The 18,153-nt window shown below is 43.3% G+C and overlaps 1 protein-coding gene across 5 annotated transcripts in view; it reads right to left on the bottom strand.

Annotated features, from left to right (window-relative positions):
- LOC114641433 (TIAM Rac1 associated GEF 1) overlaps nucleotides 1-18,153 on the bottom strand; it is a 471,138-nt gene that overhangs the window by 262,224 nt on the left and 190,761 nt on the right. For all 5 annotated transcript variants that reach the window (XM_051925737.1, XM_051925739.1, XM_051925738.1 and 2 more), the window contains exons 8-9: nucleotides 15,103-15,249; nucleotides 7,130-7,201 (exon numbers count right to left, since the gene is read on the bottom strand). In XM_051925737.1, coding sequence (XP_051781697.1) covers nucleotides 7,130-7,201; nucleotides 15,103-15,249 — 219 coding nt within the window. The remainder of the gene's footprint in view (nucleotides 1-7,129; nucleotides 7,202-15,102; nucleotides 15,250-18,153) is intronic.

An 18,153-nucleotide genomic window follows, 5' to 3' on the forward strand; every position in this document is an offset into this window, starting at 1 on the left:
GCAGCGATGACCACAGTTACTGCTGCGATTGATGCCTGCTCAGTACTATTTGTTGTACCGGCAATCAAAGATACAATGTTCTGTGACAGCTATCAGACTACCATGTAGCATTTGCGATTTGATACCAAAGACACCCATGCAGAACATGTGAAAAATGTCAGATTTGCTGCAATTTCAGAAATCTGGCAAAGTTTTGTTGAGAGCTATGTTTTGAGTTACAACTCAGAACAAAGACTTTCTGTGTCTGTGGTCATAAAGCTTATGGATCTGTTTTTGGACAAAGGCAGAACCGTAACAACAGACAGCTTCTTCACTGCACTTTCGCTAATAAACTGCTGCACCGCAACTTACCTCTGCTTGGCACCATAAATAAATTGGGACTTCCACCTGCAGCTAAAGTCACTTCATATTCAAGAATAAAACTGAATAACAAAAAATTCAAGTGACAACAAGATACCAAGAAGAAATGATTCACCACCATTTGTGTGTCACCTTATATCCCTTCATAGAAATCTTTCACAGGTAACAAAACTTTACACCAGCTGTTACAGACTGAATCAAAGGATTGTACTTTTTGGAAGTATACTCCGTCAGCATGGCACTGCCAGATCTAAACATTAGCATGGTGAATTGCTTGAGTACTAAAGTGACTAGATCTCTCTTTGTGCAAAAGATAGAACTTAATTTTGGTAGTAAATTAAAGTTCTCTCAAAAGAAACATAAATCGTTAATGTTGTCAATAACAAAGCCAGTCTGACTTTTCTCATAGCAAACTGCACCATGACCAATGTGACGGTCAAAGTTCTGGATGGATAGATAGATAGATAGATAGATAGATAGACAGATAGACAGATAGATAGGATACTTTATTAATCCCAAGGGGAAATTCACATACTCCAGCAGCAGCATACTGATAAAAAAACAATATTAAATTAAAGAGTGATAAAAATGCAAGTAAAACAGACAATAACTCTGTATAATGTTAACGTTAACCCCCCCGGGTGGAATTGAAGAGTCGTATAGTGTGGGGGAGGAACAATCTCTTCAGTCTGTCAGTGCAGCAGGAAATTGACAGCAGTCTGTCGCTGAAGCTGCTCCTCTGTCTGGAGATGATTCAGTTTAGTGGATGCAGTGGATTCTCCAAGATTGACAGGAGCCTGCTCAGTGCCCGTCGCTCTGCCACAGATGTCAAATCAAACTGTCCAGCTCCATGCCTACAAATAGAGCCTGCCTTCCTCACCAGTTTGTCCAGGCGTGAGGCATCCTTCTTTATGCTGCCTCCCCAGCACACCCCTGTGTAGAAGAGGGCACTCGCCAGAACCGTCTGATAGAACATCTGCAGCATCTTATTGCAGATGTTGAAGGACACCAGCCTTCTAAGGAAGTATAGTCGGCTCTGTCCTCTCTTGCACAGAGTATAAGTATTGGCAGTCCAGTCCAATTTATCATCCAGCTGCACTCCCAGGTATTTATAGGTCTGCACCCTCTGCACACAGTCACCTCTGATGATCACAGGGTCCAGGAGGAGCCTGGGTCTCCAAAAATCCACCACCAGCTCCTTGGTTTTGCTGGTGTTCAGGTGTAGGTGGTTTGAGTCGCACCATTTAACAAAGTCCTTGATTAGGTTCCTATACTTCTCCTCCTGTCCACTCCTGATGCAGTCCAGGATTGCAGGGTCGTCAGCGAACTTTTGCACGTGGCAGGACTCCGAGTTGTATTGGAAGTCCGATGTATATAGGCTGAACAGGACCAGAGAAAGTACAGTCCCCTGCAGTGCTCCTGTGTTGCTGACCACAATGTCAGACCTGCACTTCCCGAGACGCACAAACTAAGGTCTGTCTAAGATAGTCCACAATCCATGCCACCAGGTATGACTCTGCTCCCATCTCTGTCAGCTTGTCCCTGAGAAGCAGAGGTTGGATAGTGTTGAAGGTGCTAAAGAAGTCCAGAAACATAATTCTTACAGCACCACTGCCTCTGTCCAAGTGGGAGAGGGATCGGTGTAGCATGTAGATGATGGCATCCTCCGCTCCCACCTTCACCTGGTATGCGAACTGCAGAGGGTCGAGGGCGTGTCAGACCTGTGGCCTCAGGTGGTGAAGCAGCAGCCACTCCATGGTCTTCATCACATGTGACATCAGAGCGACAGGCCAGAAGTCATTCAGCTCACCAGGACGTGATACCTTTGGGACTGGGGTGATGCAAGATATTTTCCAAAGCCTCGGGACTCTCCCCTGTTCCAGGCTCAGGTTGAAGATGCTCTGTAGAGGACTCCCCAGCTCCAACACACAGGCTTTCTGCAGTCATGGCGATGCTCCATCTGGACCCACTGCTTTGCTGGCACGAAGTCTCCTCAGCTATCTGCTTACCTGGGCTGCTGTAATTGTGGGTGGGGGGAAAAATCTCTCCTATGCTGTTATCAGTAGAAGGATGGGTGGAGGGTGCATTACTCCGAGGTGAGAGTCGGTTAGGGTGGTCAAACCTGTTAAAGAAGTTGTTCATTTAGTTTGCTCTCTCCACGTCTCTCTCGATGGTGGGACCCCGCTTCGAGCTGCAGCCAGTGATCATCTTCATCCCATCCCACACTTCCTTCATGCTGTTATTCTGCAACTTCTGCTCCAGCTTTCTCCTGTACTGCCCCTTCGCTGACCTGAGCTGGACTAGGAGTTCCTTCTGCAAGTGCCTGAGCTCATGCTGATCACCGCCTTTAAAAGCCCTTTTCTTCTGGTTCAACAGGCCCTTGATGTCACTTGTAATCCACGGCTTGTTGTTAGCATAGCAGCGTACTGTTCTTACTGGAACTACAACGTCCATACAGAAGTTGATGTAGTCCTCCTCAATGTTCTCACTATATGATCCCTGCAGGATATCCCAGTCTGTAGTTCCAAATCAGTCTCTCAGAGCGTGCTCTGCCTCAGGGGACCACTTCCTGAATGAGTGTGTGTTTGTAGGTAGCTCCCTCACTCTTGGTTTGAAGTGAAGCTGAAGCAGAACCAGGTGTATGATCTGCTTTCCCAAGCACAGGCAGTAGGGTGGCGCTGTATGCGTCTTTAACGTTTGCATACAGTAGGTCAATAGTCCTATTTCCCCGGGTGTTACAATCCACATACTGGGAGAAGGCAGGTAATGTTTTGTCCAGCGTCCCATGGTTAAAGTCTCCAGCGATTAGCACAAGAGCCTCGGGGTGCTGCGTTTGCAGCTTAGCGACAGCAGAATGGATTATGTCACTCGCTATCTCCATGTCCGTCCGAGGAGGGATGTAAACAATAACAATGACGTGTCCAAACTCTCTGGGCAAGTAATAGGGACGCAAACTTACGGCCAACACTTTGATGTCCCTGCAGCAAGTGGAGATTGTTACATTTACATGTCCAGAGTTGCACCATCTTGTATTCACATAGAGAGTGAGTCCTCCTCCTTTCCGCTTCCCGCCGGTATTTGTGTCTTTGTCCGCTCTAACTGTGCTAAACCCGAGTAGCTCCACGTTAGTTGTTAGCCACGTTTCACAAAAATACAACAAAGTGCATTCTCTGTAGGTCCTGACATTTTTCACCAGCGCGGCCAGTTCATCGATCTTATTTGGTAGTGAGTTCACATTTCCCAGGATCACAGAAGGCACCGAAGGCTTGTAATGCCACTTTATCGCAAGCCGCCTTGCTTTAGCTTAGCTCCGGCTCTCCTGCCACGATACCGCCTTCATACCTCGTCAGGTAAACAAGGAACCACACCAGCGTGGGCATTTGTTCTCAGTGCTTGAAGTTGACTACCTGAATAGGCGAGTCTCGGCATGTAAAAATCCTTGTCCAAGTAGTAAAAAGTATCCAGGGAACGAGTCCACATAAAAGAAACTGGTAGGAGTGATCAGTGAGATAGATAAAATAGATAAAAAGGTAGAAAGATAAAGTCGTACACGGAGCTGCTGGTGGCGCCTGAGTCACGAACACCCATATCAAATTCCACAGGCAAAGAAAATGGAGGTCGTGGTGGCAATAAAAAGAATGTTGGAACTAGGTGCAACTGAAAAGAATTTCAGTCCCTGGTCCAGCCTTATTGTGTTAGCAGCAAGGCCTGCAGTAGCTGGCACCTTTGTATTGACTTCCACCATCACCATCAGATATCCCAGTTTCATGCTTATCCCATGTCTCATGTCGAAAGACTGAAAAAAGCTAAGTATTTAACCACTCTTGATATTACAAAGGTCTATTGGCAAATTTACCAATGGGAAAAAAAAAAAATCAGATTCCATGCTCACCAGTGGATATTGGCAATAATGTATCCTGCCATTTGAGCTGCATGGGGCCACCTACCTGGATGATGTAATGACTTACTCCGGAATTATTAAGGATAACAATGAGCCATATTTTATTTGTATTACTTACTATCCACAAAGTAAGATTCTGCATTAACCCAAAAAAACATTAATTTGATCTCACTGAAACTAAATATTTAGGATATGTTGTAGGACATGGTACTGTCAAGCTGCGGTCCTCTAAGGCCAGATTTATACTTCACATGATGCAACATGTGCACTTGCATACACTACTGCTATGCAAGTGGTGTGCTGTTTATAGTTGCACGTGTACTTCATGTAAATCTGGAGGATTAGCTCAAGTGAGTTCTGTGCATTGATACCTCCTTTTCTGAGATGTTGAGTGAGAGATCCTTTTCCCACTGTACTCTTGGATCTGGTTTTATATATTATGGAGATGTTGTCTGCGTCCTCAAGACTGATCAATATTTTTTCCGGCACAGAGGTAGGTGGGAGGTGAGGAAAACTGGAAAGGTTTTGTTTAACAAAGTTTCTAATTTGAAGGTAGCAAAAGAAATGTGTTGCTGGAAAGTTAAATTTGGAGGGTAATTGTTCATAGGATGCAAAGACGTTGTCTATGTACAGATCTCTAAGTGATTTAATCCCAAATGTTTTCCAGACATTAAAAACTGCGTACGTTTGAGAGGGTGGAAAAAGGTGGCTATTGTGCAGAGGTACCATAGATAAAAGCTTCTCTATCATAAAATACAGTAATCCCTCCTCGATCGCAGGGGTTGCGTTCCAGATCCCCCCGCGAAAGGTGAAAATCCGCGAAGTAGAAACCATATGTTTATATGGTTATTTTTATATTGTCATGCTTGGGTCACAGATTTGCACAGAAACACAGGAGGTTGTAGAGGGACAGGAATTTTATTCAAACACTGCAAACAAACATTTGTCTCTTTTTCAAAAGTTTAAACTGTGCTCCATGACAAGATAGAGATGACAGTTCCGTCTCACAATTAAAAGAATGCAAACATATCTTCCTCTTCAAAGGAGTGCGCGTCAGGAGCAGAGAATGTCAGAGAGAGAGAGAAAAAAAAGCAAACAAAAATCAATAGGGCTGTTTGGCTTTTAAGTATGCGAAGTGCCACCGGACAAAGCAGCTGCAAGGATGTACAATGTAAAGGTAGTCTTTCAGCATTTCTTAGAGGAGCGTCCGTATCCTCTATGCCAGTGTGCGAACAGCCCCTCTGCTCACACCCCCTCCGTCAGGAGCAGAGAATGTCAGAGAGAGAGAGACAGAGAAAAACAAACAATCAAAAATCAATACGTGCCCTTCGAGCTTTTAAGTATGCGAAGCACCGTGCATGAAGCATGTCGCTTGACAAAGCAGCTGCACAGACAGGAGCAATGTGAAGATAATCTTTCAGCATTTTTAGACGAGCGTCCGTATCGTCTAGGGGTGCGAACAGCCCCCCTGCTCACACCCCCTCCGTCAGGAGCAGAGAATGTCAGAGCAAGAGAGAGAGAGAGAGAGAGAGAGAGAAAAGTAAACAATCAAAAATCAATACGTGCTGTTTGATCTATGCGAAGCACAGTACAGGAAGCATATCGCTTGACAAAGCAGCCATATGTAAGCCCAGCAAGGAAGAGAGCAATGTGAAGGTAATCTTTCAGCGTTTTTTGAGGAGCAGCCGTATCCTCTAGGGGTACGAACAGCCCCCGTGCTCACAAAATATTTGAGGAGTTTTATTTAATACGCGCTCTGGTTGGGTAGCTTCTCAGCCATCTGCCAATAGCGTCCCTTGTATGAAATCAACTGGGCAAACCAACTGAGGAAGCATGTACCAGAAATTAAAAGACCCATTGTCCGCAGAAATCTGCGAACCAGCAAAAAATCTGCGATATATATTTAAATATGCTTACATATAAAATCCGCGATAGAGTGAAGCCGCGAAAGTCAAAGCGCGATATAGCGAGGGATTACTGTACTTCCCACAATGGTTCCATACTCTGAGTGAGTGAGGCACAATTTGGTTGTTATTGGCGATGACTTGTAGTTATTGGGGTACAAAGCAAGGAATATAAAGAACACACATAAAAGTTCATCCGTTATCTGTATCTGAGATTGTGGTTATAATTTCAATAGTTTTAAAATAAAACAAACCTTATTGTTCTTTCTGATTTTATTTTCTGACATTTTTTGGTTTATCTTTCAACTTTAGTTTTTTTCTTATGTATTGGGTTTTGTTGAATCTCTTTCGTCTACTACGGTACCGACTAGTGCTTCTTCTGAATGAATCTCATCTTCTGATCCTGAAAACCAGCAGCTTCATTTTCACATCTTTGCAGTATGATAATGACAGAAGTTACTTAATCATGCTATACTGAAGGAGTGCTTTGAAATTAATATATGATTTAAATGTTATCCAGAACTTTTTTTTTGTTTTAAGAGTGGCTGTGTGTTATGATTTCTTTAGGAAAAAGAAACATGTCTGAAAGGACAGAACATGTTTCAATTTATTAACCGGGAAATGACAGGCTCTCTGAAGGAGAAACAGTGAGAAAAATTAATAGGATATCTAGCCACCAAATACAACAAGTAGATTCACAACCCTGGAGATTGTAGGCAGCTAGGAGATGGGGCTTGAAAAGTGTTTTTTTTACCTTCAAATACCAGGCTACTACATATATACCCTGTCTATTGTGGCTTTATTTCCATCATTTACTCCAGTATCTCTTAAGAGCTTTGTGATCTTACTGGTTCCTGCTTTGCATAACCTCTACTTGTTGTGCTTCCTGTAGCAACTATGTCTTTCCTCTTTAAGGAGATAATTAGGTTAACAATAAAATGCACTTTAAGATAAGCATCCATACCTCAAACTTTCCCACATCATCAAACATAGCCTCCAAAGATTTCTTCATGGGTTCTTCACTATTCGTGAAAACCTAAAAGATAGATAGATAGATAAATAGATAGATACTTTATTAATCCCAAGGGGAAATTCATATACTCCAGCAGCAGTATACTGATAAAGAAACAATATTAAATTAAAGAGTGATAAAAATAATAACTTTGTATAATGTTAACGTTTATCCCCCCGGGTGAAACTGAACAGTCGCATAGTGTGGGGGAGGAATGATCTCCTCAGTCTGTCAGTGGAGCAGGACATTGACAGCAGTCTATCGCTGAAGTTGCTCCTCTGTCTGGAGATGACACTGTTTAGTGGATGCAGTGGATTCTCCATGATTGACAGGAGCCTGCTCAGTGCCCGTCGCTCTGCCACAAATGTCAAACTGTCCAGCTCGTTGCCTACAATAGAGCCTGCCTTCCTCACCAGTTTGTCCAGGTGTGAGGCATCCCTCTTCTTAATGCTGCCTCCCTAGCACACCACTGCATAGAAGAGGACAATCGCCAGAACTGTCTGATAGAACATCTGCAGCATCTTATTGCAGATGTTGAAGGACGCCAGCCTTCTAAGGAAGTATAGTTGGCTCTGTCCTTTCTTGCATAGAGCATCAGTATTGGCAGTCCAGTCCAATTTATCATCCAGCTGCACTCCCAGGTATTTATCGGTCTGCACCCTCTGCACACAGTCACCTCTGATGATCACGGGGTCCAGGAGGGGCCTGGGTCTCCTAAAATCCACCACCAGCTCCTTGGTTTTGCTGGTGTTCAGGTGTAGGTGGTTTGAGTCACACCATTTAACAAAGTCCTTGATTAGGTTCCTATACTCTTCCTCCTGCCCACTCCTGATGCAGCCCACAATAGCAGTGTCGTCAGTGAACTTTTGCACGTGGCAGGACTCCGAGTTGTATTGGAAGTCCAATGTACTGTATATAGGCTGAACAGGACCAGAGAAAGTACAGTCCCCTGCGGCGCTCCTGTGTTGCTGACCACAATGTCAGACCTGCAGTTCCCGAGATGCACATACTGAGGTCTGTCTGTAAGATAGTCCACGATCCATGCCACCAGGCATGAATCTACTCCCATCTCTGTCAGCTTGTCCCTAAGGAGCAGAGGTTGGATGGTGTTGAAGGCGCTAGAGAAGTCCATAAACATAATTCTTATAGCACCACTGCCTCTGTCCAAGTGGGAGAGGGATTGGTATAGCATGTAGATGATGGCATCCTCCGCTCCCACCTTTTCCTGGTATGCGAACTGCAGAGGGTCGAGGGCGTGTCGGACCTGTGGCCTCAGGTGGTGAAGCAGCAGCCTCTCCATGGTCTTCATCACGTGACGTCAGAGCAACAGGCCAGAAGTCATTCAGCTCACTAGGACGTGATACCTTTGGGACTGGGGTGATGCAAGATGTTTTCCAAAGCCTCAGGACTCTCCCCTGTTCCAGGCTCAGGTTGAAGCTGTGCTGTAGAGGACTCCCCAGCTCCAACGCACAGGCCTTCTGCAGTCGTGGCAATAATCCATCTGGACCCACTGCTTTGCTGGCACGAAGTCTCCTCAGCTCTCTGCTTACCTGGGCTGCTGTAATTGTGGGTGGGGGGAAACTCTCTCCTATGCTGGTGTCAGCATAAGGATGGGTGGAGGGTGCAGTACTCCGAGGTGAGAGTGGGTTAGGGTGGTCAAACCTGTTAAAGAAGTTGTTCATCTGGCTTGCTCACTCCACGTCTCTCTCAATGGTGGCACTCCGCTTCTAGCTGCAGCCAGTGATGATCTTCATCCATCCCACACTTCCTTCATGCTGTTATTCTGCAACTTCTGCTCCAGCTTTCTCCTGTACTGCTCCTTCGCCGCCCTGAGCTGGACTCGGAGTTCCTTTTGAATGCGCTTGAGCTCATGCGGATCACCGCCTTTAAAAGCCCTTTTCTTCTGGTTCAATAGGTCCTTGATGTCACATGTAATCCATGGTTTGTTGTTTAGTAAAAAGTAATAAACGTGATATATTAATTGCAAAATTCATACGTAAATACACCTGGAAAAGTAGTGTTCTAGTAAATATTATTTTCCAATCAATAATTACCATTCAGTTAACTTTCTGCAATAACTAATAACTTTAAAAAGCAAAAAAAAGTAACCATTTCCTTTATCACCAGCAGTCAGCAATTTGTTAAACCTCCTCTGGCAACTATAAAAGTCCAACTTTATTGAGTAAGAATATGCTAACATTGTGGCACACCCCCGACTTCTAGCAAGTGCAGAGGTTGCCATGACATTTACGTAGCAGAGAAGCCAGCACACTTTTAAAATGAGGGACAGATAGCATCAGGCCAACACCTAAGCCCTATCATATTTTCAACCTGCCACCCAATTATTAACACCACCCAGGAAAATTCCCATAAAGATTAAACACACCAAACACACAACTATATAAAATGTTCCATATTTGCTGGAATAACTACTTACAAACACAAAAAGTACTAAACAAACCCCACGAGCAAACCCCCTCACGACAATATATACAGTCCTAAAAAAGTCCTTACTGTAACTGACGGAAGTGATTCTAGAAATGGAAAGAAGTGAAGAACGCTCCTTTTCAATAAATTGCTTCCCGGAACATGGATAGTGAAATACTGTCCTACCACCGGAGTCCAGAAGGATAGTCTTCAGAGTCATGCCTCTTCTCCATCAATGGACTGGATTAGGAGGAAAAAGAACCCACCACCATCCTTCAATGCGGTGGCCAACACCACCTTCTCCACTACGAATGTTCAGTAACTGAAAGGTTCAGGTGCTGCTGTAGATGATGTTGATTGGAAAATGGCACAATCAAAATGTCCCGCCACATCATTTTCTTCTGGTTTTATTGGTACAGTGCATACAAACCACAAACTACAAATCCCACAAGCCCCTCCACATCAGTGCAAACCTGTTTAAAGGCACCAACACCAATCTATAAACAGGAATCAGTGCAACCAGTGTTGTTATTAACATTTAACAATCACTCAACAGGACATACTTACATACAGTATGTGGTGTTATGGGTCCACAGCTCTCCCACCAAAGGCCGTTTTTATTTAAATAAATAATTGCCGCACTCGCGGCTTAGCGAGGGGGCGTGGTGGCTATAGCAAGCCGCAGGGCGATCTGTGGTGTGGGCGTTTTTCACCTAAGTGCACAGGTGAGAGACTGCCCACATCCGTGATCGTTCCTGTGGCTAATGGGCTGCAGCTGCTATGTCCTCTCTGCATATAATGAGAAGCAGGAGTCGGTTAGAGAGGAGAGGTAAAAAGAAAAGAAAGGGAAGAGAACGGGAGGTAGAGAGAAGACAGGATGCAGGTGGAGAAAGCCGGTGTGTGGAAGGAGAGCGAGCGAGCGAGCAAGAAAGAGCAGGCTCGCATATGAGAAAGAAGGCAGCTGGGAGGAGAGCCTACGAGAGGAGTGTTTGGCCGACACTCAGTGGGGCTGAAAGAAGCGGTCGCTCCAGCTGAGTGACTAAGTAGCTGGAGTGACCAGTAGAAGTATCGACTTGGCCATTGCTAGGAGCGGGAGTCGAGGAGGCTTTGGGCAGGTGTAGCCCCAGCGTGAGCGCCTTGACTGCTGGGAAATATCCCAAGTCTCGGTCCGGTTGGGAGCCCGACGAAGCCAAGGAACGGTGGGCTACTGGACCTGTTTAAAGGGCAGCTGATCCTGCAGGTAGGCGACTCTCCTGTAGAGTAGACCAGATGGGCGTAGCAGAGGAGCAGCCATGAAAACGGAAGACACCGGGTTTTTTGATTTTAACATTACTTCCTGTGCTATTTTACCTCGTGGTTTTTAGAAGAGTGTTTTCTATTGTTTTTAACCTCCACTTTCACATGTTTTATTGGATTATTTATTTATTTAAAGAAGATATTGAACTGCACAGCACTTTGTTTGCACTTTGGATTTGTTCTTTTAGTAAAAGCACTTTTGCACTTTATACATCATCCTCTTGCTCAATTGTTTATTGCCTCACTGTCTAGCTCATCGGTGACATTACAGACGGTGATGGGTTCAAGGGCTCCCTAATAGAAGAGGGGAGCATGGAGCTGAACCCACATCGTCACACAGTACAAATAAGTACAAATAAAACCCCCTATGTGGCCCCGCTACAACATTGCATAAAGTTAACATTACCAGCAACTTTCAACAGAATTAAGGCAAGGACTCATACTGGTAATGATTTTCTTCATTTTAAACCATTGCAGTGTTGTGTTTTTTTATTTTTTATTTTTGCTTCAGAAACAACAAGTTAAAACTTGGCTGGAATTCTTTTTGTTCCTTTTAACAGTGAATTCTTACATCCCTCTGGTTGGTTGTGCCATGTTTTATGAAGGGGATAATAAGCAATTTTTTGAGCAGTGGACTCTTCAGGTCAGGGAGCATGCACTGGTACAGTGCATTGCCGCACATTCCACATGACGAAACAGTTAGGGATCCTGGTTGGCAAACCCCTAAGCAGACACATGGTTCAGTCCCACCCTCCGGAAATGACCCTCTATCTGCCGCCACCAGGTGTTTTGTGGGTGTCCCCTTGGCCTGGCCCAGCCACTCATGTCCTCAACAATGAGGATCCATCGAGCTGGATCACCCTCAGGGAATCGCACCACATGGCAGTAGTGCCGTAACTGATGCTCCCTCACAATGAAGGTAATGTGCCTCATTCGGGACTCTATGTGCAACCGCTCATTCAATACAAAGTCAAACCAAAGGTGCCCAAGGATTCACCGAAGAAAGACAGTACAAAAGGAGTTCAGTCTTCGTCTCAGGTCATTGGATAACATCCATGTCTCGTAACTAAATAGAAAGACAGGAAGCACTAGGACTCTAAAGACCTTGACTTTCATCCTTTTGCATAGATATCGGGAGTGCTACCCGCCGCTTTCCGGCGACCTTATGACCCCCCATGTTCTCCCAATCCGTCTACTGATTTCATAGGAAGAGACATGAATGTCACTGCCGAGGTAAGTAAACCTCTTGATAAGGTCAACATTCTCTCCGCAGACAGACACACTGCTGATGGCTGTGCCCAAGAGGTCATTAAAGGCCTGGACACACACAAGCCCTGACACTCAGACTCTTCGCTCAGTCTCTCAAGAACCCTTATCACAGCCTCCTTTGACTCTGCGAAGACCACAGCATCATCAGCAAAGTTAAAATCAGTGAATCTTTCTTCACCAACTGATGCCCCAAAGCCACTGGACCACACAACCTTGCCCAACACCCAGTCCATGCAAGCATTGAACAGAGTAGGAGCAGGAACACACCCCTGACCAACACCAGAATCAACTGGGAAAAACACAGAGCTTCTGCCTTCACTCTGCACAGCACTCACAGCACCAGTGTACAGGCCGGCCATGATATCCAGCAACCTTGAGGGGATCCTGCGAATCCTCATGACGTCCCACAGGGAAGCTCAATCAACTGAGTCAAACGTTTTACAAAAAATTGACAAAAGCTGCAAAGAAACTCTGACAAAATTCTCATTTGCATTCCATGAGAACTCTCAGTGCCAGAATGCGGTTGATGGTAGACTTCTTAGGTGTAAAACCACACTGCTCTGCTCGCTGGTAGGTGAGCAAGTGATCACAGATCCTATTGAGGACGACCCTAGCAAGGACCTTACCCAGCGCAGAGAGCAGTGTTATCCCCCTGTAGTTGCTGCAATCCAGGTGCTCACCCTTCCCTTTCCAGATAGGGATGACAAGTCCCATTTTCCAGTCAGTTGGGATGATGCCAGTCTCCCAAAAGGAAGCAAAGATTGCTTGCAATGCCAGAAGGACAGGCTTACCACCAGCCTAGAGAAGTTCACCCCGGATACCACAGATCCCTGCAGCGTTCCTTCCCCTCAGATCGTTCACCACCTGTGAAATATCAGTGAGATTGGGTGGTTCACAGCTAATTGGAGGATCAGCCTCAAGAACCGTGGACCCAGAGATATCCAATGCTTTGAACAGCTGCCCAAAGTAACCAGCCCAACGGTTCACAACTGCAGTGTCATCCATAAGGAACGTTCCATCAGCCACCCTGAGTCTCTGAGGAACAAATTTGGATGTGTGTAACGCTTCAGTTCCTCTGTAAGCAGGAAATGGGTCGCTAGACCACAGATGGAGTGTCACTTGCTCACAGATTCCTCTAACAAAAGCCACTTTTTCAGCCCTCAGAGCCCTTGCAGCCGTCCTTCTCAGTTCCTGGTACAGACCAGAGTTGCCATCAAGCTGTGCACCGAAACTCCTCTCAATGATATCCAGGGTGCCATGCGAGATGAAAAACATCTTTCTGGGAACACCAGTAACACCAACACAACCCTCAGCAACCTTCAGGGTCTTGTCCCAGAAGGTCTCCCACATCACACTAGGATTGGCATTTGCACCCAAATACACATATTCCTCACACAAACTGTGTGCAAACTCATTAGAAACGGCCTAATCTTGGAGTCTGGCCAAGTCCAGCCTCATTTTCCTAGTAGGACATAATCTGGATCTTCAGAGTAGCAACAACAAGCCTGTGGTCAGAATTAACAAAGTGGGCACTTCTGTAGACCCTGGAGTTTTAAAAGAGCCTCCAGCATCTGCTCACGAAGATGTGATCAATCTCCATCACCGCACCACCAATATTGGAGTACCAAGTCCAAAAACGTGGCTCAAGGTGCTAGAACCAGGATCCAGCCATTCGCAGCCCATGACCTTTTGCAAAGTTAAGGAACATAGAGCCACTTTCACCACAGTCACCAGACCCATGGGACCCGAGACAATCCTCATAGCCAGACTTGTCAGTGCCAGTGGTTACATTGAGTCCCCAATTATGACTGCCATCAGAGAGATCAGACCAATAAAAGGTGTATCCACCTACAGAGATATGGCCAGTCCAAGGTCTGCCCACCTCAGTGAGTGCCTTCACTAAAATGCGGAGTTTACGCAAAACCAAGGTGCAGAGACAAAAAGGAACTGACTAAGATCCAAAGCATACCACCTCATCTGTTAAACATGATGGTGGGGGTGTTATTGCTTGGACGTGTTTGGCTGCCACAGGTACTAGCACACTTATCTTCACTGATGATGCGACTGCTGACAGCACTTGCACAATGAATTCTGAGGTATACAGAAACATCGTATCTGGTCAGGTTCCAGTACAAGCCTCAGAATATAATGGATTGTGCTTCAACCTACAACAAGATAATGATCCCAAACATACTGCTAAGGCAACACAGGAGTTTTCAAAGTTAAAAAATGAAAAATTCTTCAATGGCCAAGCCAGTCATCTGATTTAAATCCAATTGAACATGCCTTCCATATGCACAAGAGAAAACTTAAGGGAACATGCTGAAACCAAACAGCAGCTGAAGATGGCTGCCTTAGAGGCATGGCAGAGGATCACCAGAGAAGATACTCAGCACCTAGTGATGTCTATGAATTGCAGACTTCTAGCACTCATTGCTGGCAAGGGATATGCAACAAAGTAATAAATATTACTGCTTTAATGTACTTATTATTGTTATATCCCAAACATTATGGTGCCCTGAAAATTGGGGAACCATGTACTGTATAAAAAGTGTAATTTCTACATGGTGTGACCGAAATATATGCAAATACTCTTAAATTAATGTCTGCAATGTGCACTTTAATCACGTCTGAATTGTTTGATTTGTAATTTTAAACTGCAGAGCAGAGGGTAAATCAAAGAAAAATGAAAACATTCAAATGAGAAGGGTACTGTGCATTATAGTCATTTCATAGATGCAAATTTCTAGAACAGATTGGTACTGAGGCACTTCAGCTCAAGGTATTCAGTATGCTAATTGCTGACATACTATATTTACAATTTTTGAGCAATACAGTATGTGCTATAGATTTAGCAACTTATTTTCTATATGTAGTGCTCAAATCATCAAATTAACATCCTCCTTGAACTTATTTTATCACTACTAGGTCACCTGATTAATGCTGGGTCGACCCTTTAACTTCTTTTTTGAGGTAGTGTCCAATCCCCAGAGGGAGGAAAAGCGGCTTCTTCTTCTGCTGGCTGATCGTGAGATAACCTGAGACCTTCTCCTCACACCAGATTCTGTACGTGCTGCCACCTGGTGTAACGAGACAGAAAAGAAACATTGTCACAATACTTTTCTTTTGACAAATCAAAAATATACAGTGCAAATGTTCATATCAAGAAAGCAACTAAAAAATTAAATTTCTACAATTTAATGGTATAAGGAAGTGATTTAAACTACATTTTCGATCAATGTCTTATTTTAAATAGCACCCGTAAGCAAAGTACACACACATTAGATGCTTTACATAGCAAAACAGATATTCCAAGAGTTGCCAGAAACTGAAAATAAATCAAAGTCTTTAATACAACTTACCACCATAAACTCAAGCATGCTAAACCTTTCACCAATACAGTCACAGGTTACATGCCACATTATTCAACCTATACAAACTAGTGCATATGCTAAAAGTTTAAGTGTATTTTTGAGATGCTTAAATTTTATAACGCACTGCGATAAAACCATCACAGAATTAATTTATTTATTATATATAACAAAAGATATCAAAAGTAAAAAAGGAGAGTAGCTGGCAGCAAACGTTACATATAGAGCTTTCTCTATGACATATGGCTTTGTGTTATCAGCATTCTTTAACTGTGATCAGGTTTGGTGTTACTATGTGCCATAAGACTGGAATCCAGCCCTTGCACTTAAACTTTTGCATAGAGACCTTGGCTGAAGTAATCCATTTTCATTGAAACTATATCACATAAAAAAATATCCTGAGGAAAAAGTGAAACACTGCATATAAGCAGCAGCACAAAACTATGTTAAAATGTAAAGCAGAATTATAAAATGATGACAGAGATGATGATTTCAGTGCAAACAGCCTAAGACTTTGCTATCTTCTGCAAGGCATGATTTCAGGGGTGAGTCACCACTGAGTGCTGAGCGAAAGGAAGCAAACCAGCTACCCTGATTAGATGGATCAAAACTAACACCTTGAAAAGGAGAAAAAACATGTTGAGAAAATGAATGAATGATTAAATGAATGATTCAACAAAAAGAGTGAGCAAGGAATGAAAGAAAGGTGCACCAAACTTAAAAAGGTCAAAAGTAAAAGGTCACTAACAATTCTGATCTGAAAAAGCTGATTTTTGTACATCAAAGTCTTGTAAGTACTTCTTGCAGCATGGTCATTAATGTACAATACCAAAGCTTTAAAGATGATGCTCTAACTTGACTGGTGCATTTTCCATCCATAAGCATACTGTGCATTAAATGTACCATATAACAACATGCTACAGACACATCGGGTAGTGTGAGTAAACCATCATATTCTTCTGATGAAAATTATTAAATTGTTGCATGGCAAGATAATAAATAAACAGAAAGTTACAAACACAACATTTTGATTCACCACCTTGATGTTTTCCCCATGTGTTCTTCTGAAGCTCCTTTAGCTCTTAAAGTAAAAATATATGCTACAACTTTTGCTGACAGGCCAGTTGTGTATAGCCACAATGAGAGCTATTTGACATATTCCAGTCAGTAGTATTCTTTTCCACAGACAGATTTCTGCTATACCATGTACTCCTTTAAAGAAGCAGCCAACTCACATAGGCACACTTCTAGCATAAATCTGTATATTAACTCATATTTCCTGCACAAGGTGTAACATAAGGACAAATTATGACCCATCTGTGGCAACTTGTAATGTGGGGCGGCGCTCCAATATGTTAAAGACTCTACTTAAATTAATTAATGCGAAATAATCATGAAATAAATTTATTTGTACAACGTGCCTGGTGTCAGTGCATATCGACATCCATTAAAAATTGGTTCCAATTTGTATTTGGTTTTTTTTTTGTAATTTCTGTGTGAATAAAAAAAAAAAAAAACTGTGTGAATACCTTATTTTCAGAGTGAAGGAGGCCAGCCAAATGAGAGTCTATATAAGTCCTTAATCTTTTGGCAAGCAGGTGACCTGAGGTTGCCCTTTAATCGGTTGCTGTCAGATTTTCCTGGGGACACAGCTTTTTGTGCACCAGACACACCCACATTTATTGGCAGCAAATTAGTATCATTTTAGTTTTTTTTTTTTAATCTAATGTGATTGGACAATCGATGCTCTATGTCATGTTGACGCCAATGGTTCACAGTTCACATCCACCTTTAATGTTACATAACTACAGATATGAACGAGTACAACTTTGATGGCAACTTCAAGCGGAACTTCAGAAATTAAACAAAATTAGTTTTTTTTTTTTTTTTCTTTAATGAAACACCCCTTCATAATTTCTTCACATGAAGTAAAAAAGAAGATAAAGGAGCTTGGACCAGATGGACCTGACTTAAGAACTGGAGGATGAGTTTACACATGGACTTTCTCCAGTTCTTGTTATGACCGAGTTGGCTAACTTGGTGTGGTGTAAGTAATACATTTTTTGCTTATCCAGTTAGCAGTTTCAAAGTGATGGTACCAAAGCATTGTGGACAATGACATGGGTATGAGATCTAAAACTTCATTTTCTGAAAAATGCAAGTGGCATGAAAGTAGCCAGAGTCATCTAGACAACAGCATCAGGCTAATTTTTTTGGCAGGCTTAGTATTGCTGAACAGCAAGATGAAGGCCAAAGAAATGTCATTAGAAGGAACAACAAAGAAATGAACAAAAATCAACACATCCTATCCAGAAAAGTAGATGAGATATAGAGTATGTGTGTTTGTAAGTTACTAGAATGTGGTGTTCTTTGGAATGATATTGGTTACAAAAAGCATGCCACTACAGAAAAAAGGTTGGGAAACACTGCTCTAGACAATAGTCGGAGATTGATTAATTATTTTTTATGCAGGCTTAGAGTAATGACTCAATTTAATCAGAAAGTAATTGAGAAATTTTCAGGTCTGAAGGAAAGAAGGGTGAAATTTATGTTAGGTATCCTGCTTGTAAAGGCAGAATAAGATTTAGGTTGCAATTGTCCTCTGGGTTTAGA

This window comes from Erpetoichthys calabaricus, chromosome 4, assembly GCF_900747795.2.
Source record: "Erpetoichthys calabaricus chromosome 4, fErpCal1.3, whole genome shotgun sequence".
NCBI classification, from domain to species: Eukaryota; Metazoa; Chordata; class Cladistia; order Polypteriformes; family Polypteridae; genus Erpetoichthys; species Erpetoichthys calabaricus.